The 13,959-nt window shown below is 45.8% G+C and overlaps 1 protein-coding gene across 2 annotated transcripts in view; it reads left to right on the top strand.

The window, feature by feature from the left end:
- The window catches only part of F13A1 (coagulation factor XIII A chain), a 300,639-nt gene that overhangs the window by 160,293 nt on the left and 126,387 nt on the right, over window positions 1-13,959 (top strand). The window contains exon 1 of one of the 2 annotated variants that reach the window (XM_065584921.1): window positions 11,238-11,365. The exons of the other annotated variant lie outside the window; for it this stretch is intronic. Within the exon in view, the coding sequence (XP_065440993.1) occupies window positions 11,284-11,365 (82 nt within the window). The 5' untranslated portion in view covers window positions 11,238-11,283. Of the gene's footprint in view, window positions 1-11,237; window positions 11,366-13,959 lie in introns of those variants that run through there. 2 annotated transcript variants of the gene reach the window in all.

The raw sequence follows: 13,959 nt of genomic DNA, 5'->3' as shown, positions 1-13,959 counted from the left end.
ATCTGCAAGTGTAGCCGTGCCCTAAGTTTTGACTAATAAAGTCCATCATGTAGGTGAAAACAATGCTGTGTGGCATGAGGGCTTATTTGTTTTTTATGTTTACTTGAAATAAGAATGGGGGTCATTCTCCTGAGGTGTTTGTTAAAGGGAACCGAACATAGGTATTTCATCTTATACTCACTGAATAACTTTCCTTAAGGATGCATAAAATATCATATCAGGCCTTATTCTACCTAGGCTTCTACTGAGTTCACTGGGAGCAGGACTAGGCCCTTCATCCTGTACAATGTATAAACTGGGATTTTTAAGCAATGGGCACCATGGGTTCATGAACCTATTAGTTCTGACTTCTCCCTTTTTTCTTTCCTCCATACTGGTTCATCAGTGGAGGCCAGTCTCCCCCTCCAATTGCCACAACTCACCAGCAGCCTACCTCCACCAGACTTCCAAGAAGCATGGCAGGATCCCACTTGATGTCCACTGCACATTGGAGGAGTCCATTCTCAGCTCTCATGAGGCAGAGCTCCAGTTATCAGTTGAGGAGATGCTGGTCCTGTTGTGCTAGAACAAGCAGGCTGCTCAATTGGGACTGTGAATATAGTGGAGGCTAGAGGGTGAGTGGAATGGGCTGCCCACTTATACTTGAGCCTGAAGAGATGAGGCTCAAGGCTGAATGGGGCTGGCAGACAGCCTTGTCTTCGCCAATGCCCAAGAAAACTTGCTGCCACAGGTCAGAAGCAAGTGTGATATTGAGAGATGTAAGGGAGCTGCCCCATCCCCTGCTGTAAACGAGAGAGTTTCCGGAACGTCACATGCTCAACAATCCTTCATTCTTCAACTGAACTAAGTTACAGGGGAAGATGATAGCGTCTGTGAAGTGAATGGAAACAGGAAGCAGTGACTTGGATATTTCTCACCTGGCGGGTGGTAGGGTTGGAGTGGATTCTCTCAATCTGGAAAAAAATGGTTTTGCAGTTGTTTTAATTAGAGTAATTCTACTCTGAAAAGTGACCCTATTCCATATTTACTCTTTCTCAATTATTCCCATAGGAATGGCCAAGTTTTGCCCTCAGCTTCATTTGTGCCAGCCTGATGATAACTGAGGGCAGAATGGGACTCTGCAGACACTCACTTCCCAAGTCAAAAGATATTTCTCTAGCTGCCAGCACAGCAAACTCAACCTGCAGTTTGATATTTCAGTTCAATATTTTCTGTTTTTTTCCCCAGTTTGTGCATTTGACAGCACTTTGCGTATTGTCACTTTCACTCTTTTTCATGTTTAATCAGCTAGCTAGTCAGCATCCCTTGCTGGTTGTTTGGGTTTTTTCACATGACAGTGGAGAGAAAAATATTTTTAAAAATACAGGACAGTGTATCTGTAAAACCTCAAAAATTGGCAGGGAGAATCTGGGTCAAGTGCAGTACTTGAAATTACATGTAACTCTTTCTGTTAATTGATTAGATTTCAAATTGATGGTGACTTGTAAAGCAAGATCCTTGAATGAAGAGACATTATTTCTTACCTGTAAGCAGCATTTTTACTGATGAACAAGTTTAATCTCTAATTTGACTGTATTTTGCTTAGGTTATTCTTGGAAAGGCATGAGGGAAAAATGAGCCTGCAGAATTTTGGGGTGTCAGGCTAGATGTCTTCAAGATTCTTGTCAATGTGGCAGATGGGAATGCCGTAGTGCTTAACCTAAAGATACTTACGACTTGAGACAGAGGAGAAGTACCTGGCCGGAAGGAAAACTCTAAATGCAAGGGAGAGACTCAAGCATGATGCAGTGAGCGTGAGTTTGTTGACATGAAAGGCACACCAGGGGGTTTCCACATGGGGTAGCCTGAGTGAGGATGTTGTCTCTTTCTCTTCTTTGGTGGAAGCCCGTTGGAGGTTGGGAGTTCTTTCTGTGCTAGGGCTGACGATGAATCTAGACTTCAGTCTGTGTTGTATGCCTACCTAGAGATTTTTTAATAGTCACACTATATTGTTTGGAAAAATTCTCAGAAAGGCTGCTCTGAAAACAAACAAGGCTTACTTTCCAAACTGAAGGTTTACTTCTCAGGAAGAAGATCTCAATGAGAGCAGTACAGATCCCTGATTCGGGAGGAAACTGGAAGGACATTGTGAATAAAGGAAGGCAAGTTCACAAATTAGGCATGTCCTTGAGGAAAACAAGGTATGAAAGCAGGGGTGCTGGAACAATTTGTACAATGGGGGTGCTGAGAGCCATTTAACCAAGCTGTAAACCCTGTATATGATGGGAACCACTTCAAGCCAGGGGGTGCAGCAGCACCCCTAGTTCCAGCACCTATGTATGAAGGCTTAGGGGATAAAGCAGCAAGCTCTGAAATTCAGTGGGCAGAAATAATGGCACAAAGGAAACAAAAAAAGTACCTTTTGAATTAGTCGTTTCAAAGGAACTGTTTCCCTCAGGTCAAATGGAGGCTCATGTACAGCCTGGAGAACTAGTTTAATCTCCACACTGAAACAGTAAGTCTGAAAAGAAGCTTTATTATCAAGAGCATTTAAAAGAAATGTTCAGTGTGGGGGTGCTGACCTCTAGGGCAACCCTAATTGTCTACAGGGAAAAAGCATGAAACTGCAAGGAGCTAATGGCAAGCCCATAAATCTTGGAATACAACTACAATGTTGCAGTAAGGACACTTAGGCTTGGCAGACCTCTGGTGACATGAGGAATAAACACTTAGACAACACTTGAAGTGAAAATAGAAGTAGGAGGACATATGAACTTGAAGTGGGCTCAGTTACTTCAGAGTCTCTCTCCTTCTGAAGGGTTAAATCTCCATAAACTAAACCATCAGGATTAGGTTGGGATGATAAACACAAAAAGGAGCAATCTGTGAATACTGTTAATGCTGCTGCTCATGCTGCTGCTGCTGTTGGTATAAGGGACCCTGTGAAAGTAGCTAGGGAACCTGGGGTAGAAGGAGCCTCCTTTCTATGGAGAGGATCTGCAAATCAGGGTATGCTGGGCAATACAGAGATCATACAAGGGCAAATCCAATCCTCTGCCCAAGTCATTCTGTGACCTCATAGAGGAGTGGGAGAAGAGTAGATATAGGAGACCGCGGGGTCTGGGTCCTTGAAGCAAAGAGTGAAGGGTTGATTATTCTCTGGAGAAGCAAGAGATCCATGCTTGTATGATCCCATATTGTTATTAGGGGCTGAAACAGAGAGGGAAGAAGAGACTTCTCCTGGGCAGACGCATGATTTGACCCAGTACCTCAGGGTACTACCAGACTGTCTAGTTGCCTCTTGTCTGCCTGGGAACCCCCTCAGTCAGTTTCAGTCCCCTGTCTGATGTATTTCTGAGATTCCACAGCCTTTCATGACCTTCTCCCACTCCATGAATCAGAAATCCAGATAAATATTCCTTCCTGCAACTATATAGGGTCAGAGGCTCAGTTGCTGTAAATTGGCACAGCTGCATTGAAGTAATGGAGCTATGCAGTTCACATTAGCTGAGGTTCTAGCCCACAGTCTCTGTTCCAAGAAAGTTACTGTTGTTTGCTGTGGGCCAGATCTTCATCTGGTGTAAAGTGGTGTAATTCCATCTCACTGTTCTTATTTTCACCAGTTTAGGATCTGGCCCTGTCTACGTATGTATAGAGTTAAAGATCTTAAGAAGTGCCTCTCAGGGGCCAGTGATGCCTTAGGTCTATTTAAATTATGTGGGCATATAGGACCCTATGCTTCCAGGGTCCCAACACTGCATGAATACTCCAGTCCTGCCAGCAAGAGCACCATTTTTAGTTCCCTGTCAGTACATATTTTAAGTTGATGAAGCTATGCTGATTCACACCAACTTAGGATCTGGGCCCCCGGTGTCCTTTACAGACAGCTCTTTGCATAGTGCTTTAGCATAGTGCATCGCATAATTAGTGCTTTGAAATATTCTACTCTCATACACCCAACCTGAAGGAATGTTAAGGAAAAATGTGTGCAATCTATGTGGAGGTATCAACTATGCAAGGCTTATGTGCTGCAAACTTTCTCAATGTGAGTCTGTAATTCTGTTGCTCTAAAAAGCTGTGGCAAATGAAGGAGATCTGAACATTCAGGAGCCATCTGATCGTAAAGAGAGGTTGCTCATATGGCACCATAAATGGCCAAGTAAAGTGTATTGCTCTGCCATTGCCTATGAGAGAAGCAGTGTAGATTGCTTTGCATTATCACTGTATTTACATTTTTCAGTTGTAGAAGATATGCAAAGCCTGCTGAAGAAGACAAGGATTCCTGTGTTTATCCTATATTTGTTTGATCCTTTTGGAATTCAAACAATGAACAAATGTGTCTAGCCTTTCAAAAAAAAACAGACTTTCATGGAGTTGCAGGAGATAATGCCAGATTGAGGCAGGATAGTTGCAGATAACTAAATGAAGGGCTGGGACCTTTATTGGCCCACAGCTGGGCAGAGATTGCAGTATTAGTGCCAGTAAAAACCCGGACTCAATTTGTCTTCAATGCAAAGCTATTTATTTGAAAGAATCACAGACCGGCAGAAAACGGTTATACAATGCTACTTCCTAATAAGCCTCAATTCCCCAAGCATAATCCCTCTGTAACTGTGTAGGCCCTACACAGTATCCTGATTGGCAAACAAAGCAGGTAAATGAAGGCCTCTGTCTCTTCTCCTATCAAGCGCTTAGTCTGTTAATTATCCCCAGAGCAGGGTATTGGCTACCTTGAAACCCTCTGGCTCTAAAGTCCCTGAAAGTCCATCGTAGCAGGGTGTTGGCTACCCTGGGTCCTTCATCTTACAGCATGACAGGCCTCTTCAGATGTTAATTGGGGTGAGAGCTGAGCGTATGATATTTCCCAATACTTATATCCTTTTCTCGAAGGAGGCACATGTCTCTGAAATATGCTACGTTGGCATTACATAACCTGTATTTTTTCTAATTAATATTTTGGAAGGGACAACATGGACTGACTGAAGGCCGGCTGACATTTACTTTCTCGTCAATCATTCTCTCATCAATCAATTGCTTCTTAGGTCAGCTCTTGTGGTTGGGCGGTTTTACAGGGTCAGTTGACCCAGGTCAGTCAGTTTCAGGTTCACCATCCGTGTATTTTCTGCGTAATTTGTTTGGTGAACATGACTGACCATGACCATAGTTCTTCCACATCACCACAGGTACACACAGAGCCCTTGGTTAAACATCCAAAGTGCATAGTCATGTCAACGTCCAAGTGCAATGTCAGCTCTCTCAGTAAGTGTCCATATGGCTTGTCTGATGCTAAGAGAACCCTGTTCCCAGAATCTTCCAGCAAATTCAAACTCACCAAGCTTTACCACGCTCTTGCCAACCACAGTAATTAGTAATTATTCAGCATCATCCCAAAACTAAATATTTGAGGAGGGAGGCTGAATTGTGCATCCCAAGAATCCTCACTGCATTTTGGCAAAAAGCATCCCAGAATGTCTAGTTGGTTAGCAGTTGTTTGGAATAAAATGAGAATGGGTGCGGCTACAGCATGATCTGCAAAACGCACAGTGAAAAAGTAGATGATGCTGGCGTGGGCCCTGTGGAGACCTGAATGCTAATGAAAAGAGAAACATATTTGGCACCATTATAACCAGGACACCCTGAGGATTTCAAAGAATGTCCTTTTTTTACTACAGTAATAAATTTGGCAGTTATGTGAAGAAACGTGAAAAATGAGTGCTTTTTACTGCATTCTGTGCAGTCGCTCCAGATTCACGCAGGATAATGGCTAATAAAACTATGAGGTGGGAGGTTGAGTTGTGCATCTCTGAAACCCTCATTATGTGCAGTTTTAGAAAACATACACATGTGCCAGAGGGTCTCATTGTCCTTTTGATGTTTTTTTTATTATATTGGTATGAAGTGGTTTTGGTTCCAGCTATGAAATGCAAATTTAGCTCATATTGATCCTGCTGTCTGCATAAAGCTTAAAAATACATATATAATACTGTTCCTGACAGCTTTGGAGGATGCTATTAGCAATAGTTAGGTTTTATTGCTGCTGCACCAAACCAGACACTCTTCCATGTCCAAGCAAACAGCAGTTAGTTTACTTTTTCTTTTTGGTGGAGGGTTACGATCAAGCAGCCAGTCACCAAACGAAATCTTGGAAAGTAAAGACTGTGTCAAAAAATAACCTGCCTCAGGTATTCCAAAGGGAATGCATTATGTCCATTTACAACATATCTGCAACTTCTGAGGGTACATTTACACTTCAAAATAAATCCAACCCTGTGGCAGTGAATCTCAGAGCCTGGGTCAACCGACAGGCTCATGGGGTGCAGGCTATGAAGCTAAAAATAGTAGTGTAGATGTTCGGGATGGAGCCGGGGCTCTGAAACCTGGTCTCTACAGCCAAGCCCTAATGTCTACAGTGCTATTTTTAGTCCCGTAGTGCGAACCCGAGTCAGTTGACCTAGACTCTGATACTCGCTGTCACCCATTGTCCCCAGAATTACAACTGCTGTTACTGAGGGTTACTATCTATATACCCATAACTGTTAGTGCCGTCCTTCTAGTATAAGCAGGATTGGAATGTCTTATTTACTTTATATGGACCAGAGTCTTCATCGATTCATACATTTTAAGGCTAGAAGGGACCATTAGATCATCTAGTCTGACTTCCTGTGCATCACAAGCCATAGAGTATCACCTAGTTACCCCCTTTGCATTGAGCCAAATAACCTGTTTGACTAAAGCGTATCTTCCCAAAAGGCATCCAGGCAAGCTTTGAAGACATCAAGAGATGGTAAATCTACCACTTCTCTTGGTAGTTTGTGCCAATGGTTAATAACCCTCACTGTAAAGAATTTGTGCCTTATTTCTAATTAAATCTATCTGGTTTTAACTTCCATGCATTAATTCCTATTGTGCCTTTCTCCATTAGATTAAAGAGCCTTTTAGTAGCTGGTGTTTTCTCCACATGAAGGTGCTTAGACACTGTAAACGAGTCACCTCTAAGGGCATGGCTACACTTGCAGATGTAGAGCGCTGTGAGTTAAACCAGTCCTTGGAGACTGCAGCAGGGAAAGCGCTGCCATGTGTTCACACTGTCAGCTGCAAGCGCAGTGGCGTGGCCACATTTGCAGCACTTGCAACAGCATTGGGAGCAGTGCATTATGGGCAGCTATCCCACAGAGCACCTCTTCCCATTCTGATGCTGTGGCTTGTGGGAAGGAGGTGGGGGGCTGCAGGGCATTCTGGGTCCTGTCCCAATGCCCCGTGATGCATCGGTTCGCATGCCAGCAATCCCTGTGCTTCCGTCCACATTTGGCACCATCTTTCAACGTTTTTTGTACTGTGCGCTCTGTCTTCCCTTTCGGTCTGCGGGAATGGATCCTGAACTTGTGAAGAATGTGCTGATGGGTCTCGCCAGCATGTCACGAATTGCAGTCGAGTTACTCCTTAAGCTACAAACTGACAGTGAGGAGTCCGACGATGATGTCGACTTGCGTAATGCATATAACACGAGATTGCTTGTGGCATTCACGGACATGCTCACCACAGTGGAACGCTGCTTTTGGGCTCGGGAAACAAGCACTGAGTGGTGGGATCACATCGTCATGCAAGTCTGGGATGACAAGCAGTGGCTGCAGAACTTTCAGATGAGGAAAGCCACTGTGTGATGAGCTCACCCCCACCCTGCAGTACAAGGACACGAGATTGAGACCTGCCCTGCCGGTGGAGAAGCAGGTGGCTATTGCAATCTGGAAGCTGGCAACTCCAGACAGCTACTGATCGGTCGCTAACCAGTTTGGAGTGGGAAAGTCAACCGTTGAAATCATGTTGATGCAAGTTTGCAGGGCCATTAATTGCATCCCACTCAGAAGAACCGTAACTCTGGGCAACGTGTGTGACATTCTGGCTGGCTTTGCACAAATGGGTTTCCCTAACTGCGGAGGCGCGATAGATGGGACACATATTCCAATTCTGGCACTAGCCCACGTAGCCTCTGAGTACATAAATTGGAAGGGGTATTTCTCTATGGTTCTCCAGGTGCTTGTGAATCACCGTGGGCGTTTCATGGACATTAATGCAGGCTGGTCCGGAAAGGTGCATGGCACATGCATCTTTCAGAACACAGGCCTGTTCAGGAAGCTGCAAGCTGGGACACTCTTCCCAGACCAGAAGATCACCGTAGGGGAAGTCGAAATGCCCATTGTGATTCGTGGAGACTCCACTTACCATTTAATGCCCTGGCTCATGAAACCCTACACAGGGAGCCTTGACAGCAGCAAGGAGCTGTTCATCAACAGGCTGAGTTGGTGCAGAATGACTGTTGAGTGTGCTTTTGGCCATTTAAAAGGCCGCTGGCGCTGTCTGTATGGGAAGCTGGACCTGGACGATGACAACATCTGCACGGTTATATCTGCGTGCTGTACCCTCCATAACATTTGTGAAGGGAAGGATGAAAGCTTCACTCAGGCCTGGATCTCAAAGGTTCAACACCTGGAGGCTGAATTTGAACAGCCAGAGAGCAGGGCTATTAGAGGGGCCCAGCACGGGGCTGTAAGGATTAGAGATGCCTGGAGGGAGCAATTCGATGCTGAAAGCCACCAGTAATGTTTGGTGCCCTGCATGGGAGTGAAGTGCAGTGGTTCCAATGCTAGTAGGCATCTGTGTTTGCTACGTATGATGCGCTGACTTGCAGTGCCTGTTGCTTTCCTGGTCTACGGTATCTTTTACTTAATGCAATAAAGAATGTTTTCAATGCCAAAAAATTCATTTATTGAAAAGAAGCACAACTGATTGGGAAACAGAAAGGGCATGACACATCTGTGCAGTGTGGGAGGCGGGAAGGGGGTGGGGAACGGGACAATCACAGATTTGCATATGTCCTGTTATCATATTCAGCCTTCCTGTCTGGAGTGCCTTGCAATGAGTGCTGCACTTCAGGCTGGCTAAAATGCATGGTGATGGGGGTTGAGTGCAGTGGGTAAGGGTCGTAGTTTGTAGGGCTGGGTGGTGAAGCTATAGGTGTTGGAGGCAGCTGGTGGCGATAAGAACCCAGATGTTGGGGAAAGTAGGTTGGCGGGGACCTGGGGCACAAGAGAAAGAGTTTTGGGACAAGGGCTGCAAGGGGGGGCAGGCGCGGATGTGCTCCATCTGTATTGCTACGAGCGCCGGTATCGAGTCTGCTTGGTGCTCCATGATACTTAGCAGCCACTCCGTGATTTGGTGCCAGCGATCCGCATTCTGCTGGTGGAGCCTCCTTTCAGTTTCCCACCACTCCTGCACTTTTTGATTTTCATTATGGGACTACTGCATGACTTCATGCAGCAGGTCCTCTTTGCTTCTTCGCGGACGCTTCCTGATTCTTTGGAGTCTTTCAGCCGTTGATAACAAGGATGGCTGGGATCTCAAGGTTGCATCTGTAAAGCCAAAATGCAGCACTTAACAGAGGCAGCGTTGTTCACACCAGACAGAGCAATGATTCGGCCGTACTTTAAGACAATTACAGTGTACACAATAGCAGAAATTGCCCACCCCAAAGCGAGCACACATAACCCACAGGAGCCCCAAAATAGTGAGTAAGCACAGGGGCAAGGGGACTGATTGTTTCACGGCCATACTGTCCTCTGGGTTTCTGTGCCTTGGGGAGAGCCAACAGCTGCAGGGGGCCCTTATACTGAACACTGTCCCCACATTTTCCACAGGATGAGTTTGTCCTGGAAGATATCTCGCTGCTGAGGGTGACCTGGGAAGCAAGGGAGGGTCTTCACTACAATGCGGCTTCCACCCTGGCCCTTATGCAGCTTGCCTGTGTGCAGCAATGGTCCCCCCGCCTGTCATGGCACAGTGGTGTAGACATGTTAGCCTTACTGGGACAAGGAGCACAGTAGCTCCACCAAGGAACCTGTGCAAGCGGATTGCCCATTTTCTGCATGAGACCTTTGAAGAGATCACTGAGGCTGATTTCCGCGATGTGAGAGAGCACATCAATGCCCTATTCCGCATCTAGGCATGTACGCAGCCCTAGCCCTTCTCGCTCCAAGAGTCCGCACCGAACAACTTCCTTCCCAAAATAAAAGCCACTTACCGGACACCTCCTCTGGTGTTTGTTCTTTCCCAAGCACCATCCGCTGCAACTGGCTACCTTCCTCCTGGCTTGAGAACAGCTCCTGGCTGCATGCATCAACCTTGTTGAACTCTGGGCTGCTACGGCCTCTGAAGTGTCCATGGTGCTCTTTGGAGTGGAGGTGGGGTCTCCCCAAGTATCGCGTCCAGCTCTTTGTAGAAATGGCTGGTGGTGGGGGCAGCACCGGAGCGGCGGTTTGCCTTCCATGCTTTGTGGTAGGCATTCTGCAGCTCCCTCACTTTAACCCTGCACTGCAGTGCGTCCCGATCATGGCCCCTTTCCATCATGTCCCTTGATATCTGCCCGAAGGTATCGTAATTCCTATGGCTGGAGCGCAGTTATGACTGGACAGCTTCCTCCCCCCCAAACACTGATGAGGTCCAGCACCTCGCCGTTGCTCCATGCTGGAGATTGCCTGGTGAGTGGAGGCATGGTCACCTGGAAAGATGCCTTGCAGAGCAAACAGGAAGGCGAATTTCAAAATTCCCAGAGAATTTAAAGGGTGGTTCTGATGGTTGGTCACCTGAGGGCAGGGCAGTAGAGTTCAAAGTGATGACCAGAGTGGCTAGAATAAGCATTGTGGGACACTTCTGGAGGCCGATCAGAGCGCATTAACAGACCAAGGCGTCCACACTGGCGCCGCGGTGCTCCAGCCGGGGCGCAGCAAGAGTTATGCTTCTCATGGAGGTGGATTACCAGGGGCCCTCCAGCTGTGGAGTCTGGGCGCTCTACATGCCTTGCCAGTGTGGACACCTCAGGAGTTAGGGCGCCTGGGGCTGACTTAATGCTCTCTAACTTGCAAGCATAGCCAAGCCCTAAATCTTCTCTTTGATTGAGCTCTTTATGTCTCCCAGGGTAAGGCATTTTCTCCAGCCCTTGAATAGTTTTCTGAACTCTGTTCAATTCTTCAACATGCAGTGGAATTTCTCCACTGTATGTGAAATCAGAATCTGTGCCTATATCCCCCTCACAATAACAGTAGATGTGCTTCAGATCTTTTGGCGTTGTACAGCAAATTCACACAAGTGATTGCAATTCCCAACCTCGTAAGTTATATCTGTTGTTATTATTTTTGGTCTTACAGTTATATGGCACCTTTCATCCACAAGAGTCTAAAAGCGAATGCTTTTCAGATTATGCCCAAGGATTGCTTCACCTGACATGGCAATGCAGCTGCTTCAAGTTGGGATATGGCAGTTGTTTTACAGCACAAAGCAACACTATGCTCGGAAGAATGTAATTACTCTGATTGGAATTTGGCCAGGAATGAGGGTAAGCACGTGCAAAAAGTGCCATAATATGTTTAATGACGGTGACGGTGGATGGTCAGGACCTTGGTCTTATGTCTTATCTAAAAAACTGAATTAAGAATTACTCAGCACAGCATAACAGTGTTTAATGATAATGCCTGGGGTTTTATAGAAGAATATGAGAACTGTATATTAATGTAATGTCATCAGTGTACATCTTCAGGGCCAAATTTTGCTTCCAGTGAGACTGTGCCATGCTTTGGAGGGGACGGAGGTGAATTAGCTAAGGAAGCAGTGCCGGAAGGCATTATGCTTGTATTAAGTGCAGCTCTTTCTGGGAGCTGGGGACAGAGCAAAGTAAGAAGTGGCCTTTGCACACTTTTAAAAAATCATCCTGCCACATGTGGGGGTATATCCCTGGCCCGGCCTACATCCTGCCCCAAAGCACTCCTTTTGCAGGGGTCATTGAGCATAGGATACAGTGCTAGTCCTTTTCCTCTCTTGTGCACTGGAAGCCAAATGGTGACTCTCTCCTGCATAGGTGCCCAGGGCAAGAGAGGGAACGGACAAGGAAAAGGGTTCCCTCTACGCTCTCCAGTATCTATTACTCCCATCCAGGATGAGGCATAATTTAACTCTCTGTCTGTGTTAGATCAATGTTGTCATGTGCCAATGATGTGGTTGTTCTTTCATACACAGGAACTTTTTCTGTATTTTTATTCAAGCATCCATCTGCATCCTTTTAAAATCCCACTAAACCCTCAGTCATTTTTTACTCAGTGTGCAGAGCAGAGTCTTCTGCTGTCATCTATCTGACTTCAATCATTGCAAGGTAGGCATATGAGTGAGGTGCTTAGGAATCGAAATTCTCTCTCTCACCCATACTCAAGCAAGATTAAAATAAAAGTCTGCAAAGAGGTACAGTATGTCCCTTCTACTAAGCAAATCTTTTCTCGAATCAATTGGCCAAATTTTGCTGGCAGTTACACTGGTGTAAATCTGGAGTAGCTCCATTGACTTTAATGGTGATCCTCTGGATTAACACAGGTGAAAGAGCAGAATTTGGTGCTTTTTGTGCATGAAGGATCAATGGAAATACGATGATACAGTGGAAAGGACTAGAAGAGAGGAAAAACTGAGAGTAGATTAAAAGAACTGTTCTATAATTTCAGCTAGGAACTAGGGTTTTGAGAAATGCTGGTCTCCCCAATGAAATCTGTGTAGTATAGGGTAAAAGCACACAAAAGACCAGATTTTGCGGGGGAAGACCAGATTTCATGGTCCGTGACATGTTTTTCATGGCCCTGAATTTGGTAGGGCCCTAGCTCTGAATAAACCCCACCCCAAAAGTTTGGAGATTTGCTTCAAGTAATCAAGTACGTATCTATAAATCCAGATGGCTCTCCAGAACTTCCAAACCTTTTCAACCTATCCAGCACCCTCTTTCCACTCTCTTCAACCTCCCTAACCCAGATCCTATTGTAAACCCACCATCTCTTCCATTTCTCCTCTGCTTCCTCTCCCCATTTCAGTTGTCAAAGCACTACCAGCTCTCTTGTGTTAAGGTAGTGGTAGGCAACCTGCAGCCCACACGTCCCTGCGGCCCGCCGCTCCCTGCAGCTCCCATTGGCCAGGAACGGCGAACCATGGCCACTGGGAGCTGCAAGGGGCTGTGCCTGGGGACGATCAACGTCAGCAAAATGTTTCGCGTCCCGCAATCAGATCACCCTATTGGCCCGCTGGTTGCCCACCACTGTGTTGAGGTATGTCTACTGTAGAAACGGCCCAGTGCTGGGGTCAGTATGGAGCTCTGCATCAATCCAGTAGGGGTTTTAGGAGGCATTTGGCATGCACTTTAAAGTCACTCTTTAAGAAGGCACATCATGCTGGTCAATGCCCACGGGCTTCAGCTACGGCCCCACTTTCTTTATGCCCTTTTGGGTTGCTAGTACCACTAGCCTCATGTGGTCCTTTCACTTAGATGTGGTTGTGCTCAGCCAAGTGTTGGGTACTGGGGGGAGGTCCCTTTTGCTCTGCTTGCACAGACACATACATCTACCACATTCTAGCCATAGGTGGGATACCATGCATAGGGATAGTATGAATCTGATACAGTGCCCATTGATGTCAATGAAAAGACTTCCATTGACTCTAATGAGCTTTGAATCAGGACCCAGGCGGTTTTCTAATATGGCCAGTGATGCACTGGAAGAGATGAGTAGGAGGCCATGAGAAGCCCTTGTTAAAATTCCACTAGCACAGCAAAGGAAAACTTGAGGTTATTTCCCTGTTTCTGATGGATTTGCACTGTTGCTAGACTGCTTAATTATCTCTACCAGAGATTACTTATCCGTAGGGCTTGTAAAAATACTAAGGAGCAAATTGCTTGTCTGTGGAATGCATAAGATTGCAGCAGGGGTCAGGAATCTTATATATTAAAAAAATTAAAAATTCAGAAGAGCAGAAACCTGGTTCCTCTTCAGGGAGACACTGGGCATGCATGCACATAGACACACACAGACTGTACTATAGTATCAATAGATTTAGCATATATTTCAGGAACATAGTATAAAGATATCCAACAAGTGCACTTAATGTATAATTGTGGTGTTACCT

Source organism: Chrysemys picta, chromosome 2 (assembly GCF_011386835.1).
Source record: "Chrysemys picta bellii isolate R12L10 chromosome 2, ASM1138683v2, whole genome shotgun sequence".
Taxonomy (NCBI): Eukaryota; Metazoa; Chordata; order Testudines; family Emydidae; genus Chrysemys; species Chrysemys picta.
This window is presented reverse-complemented; position numbering and strand designations above follow the sequence as displayed.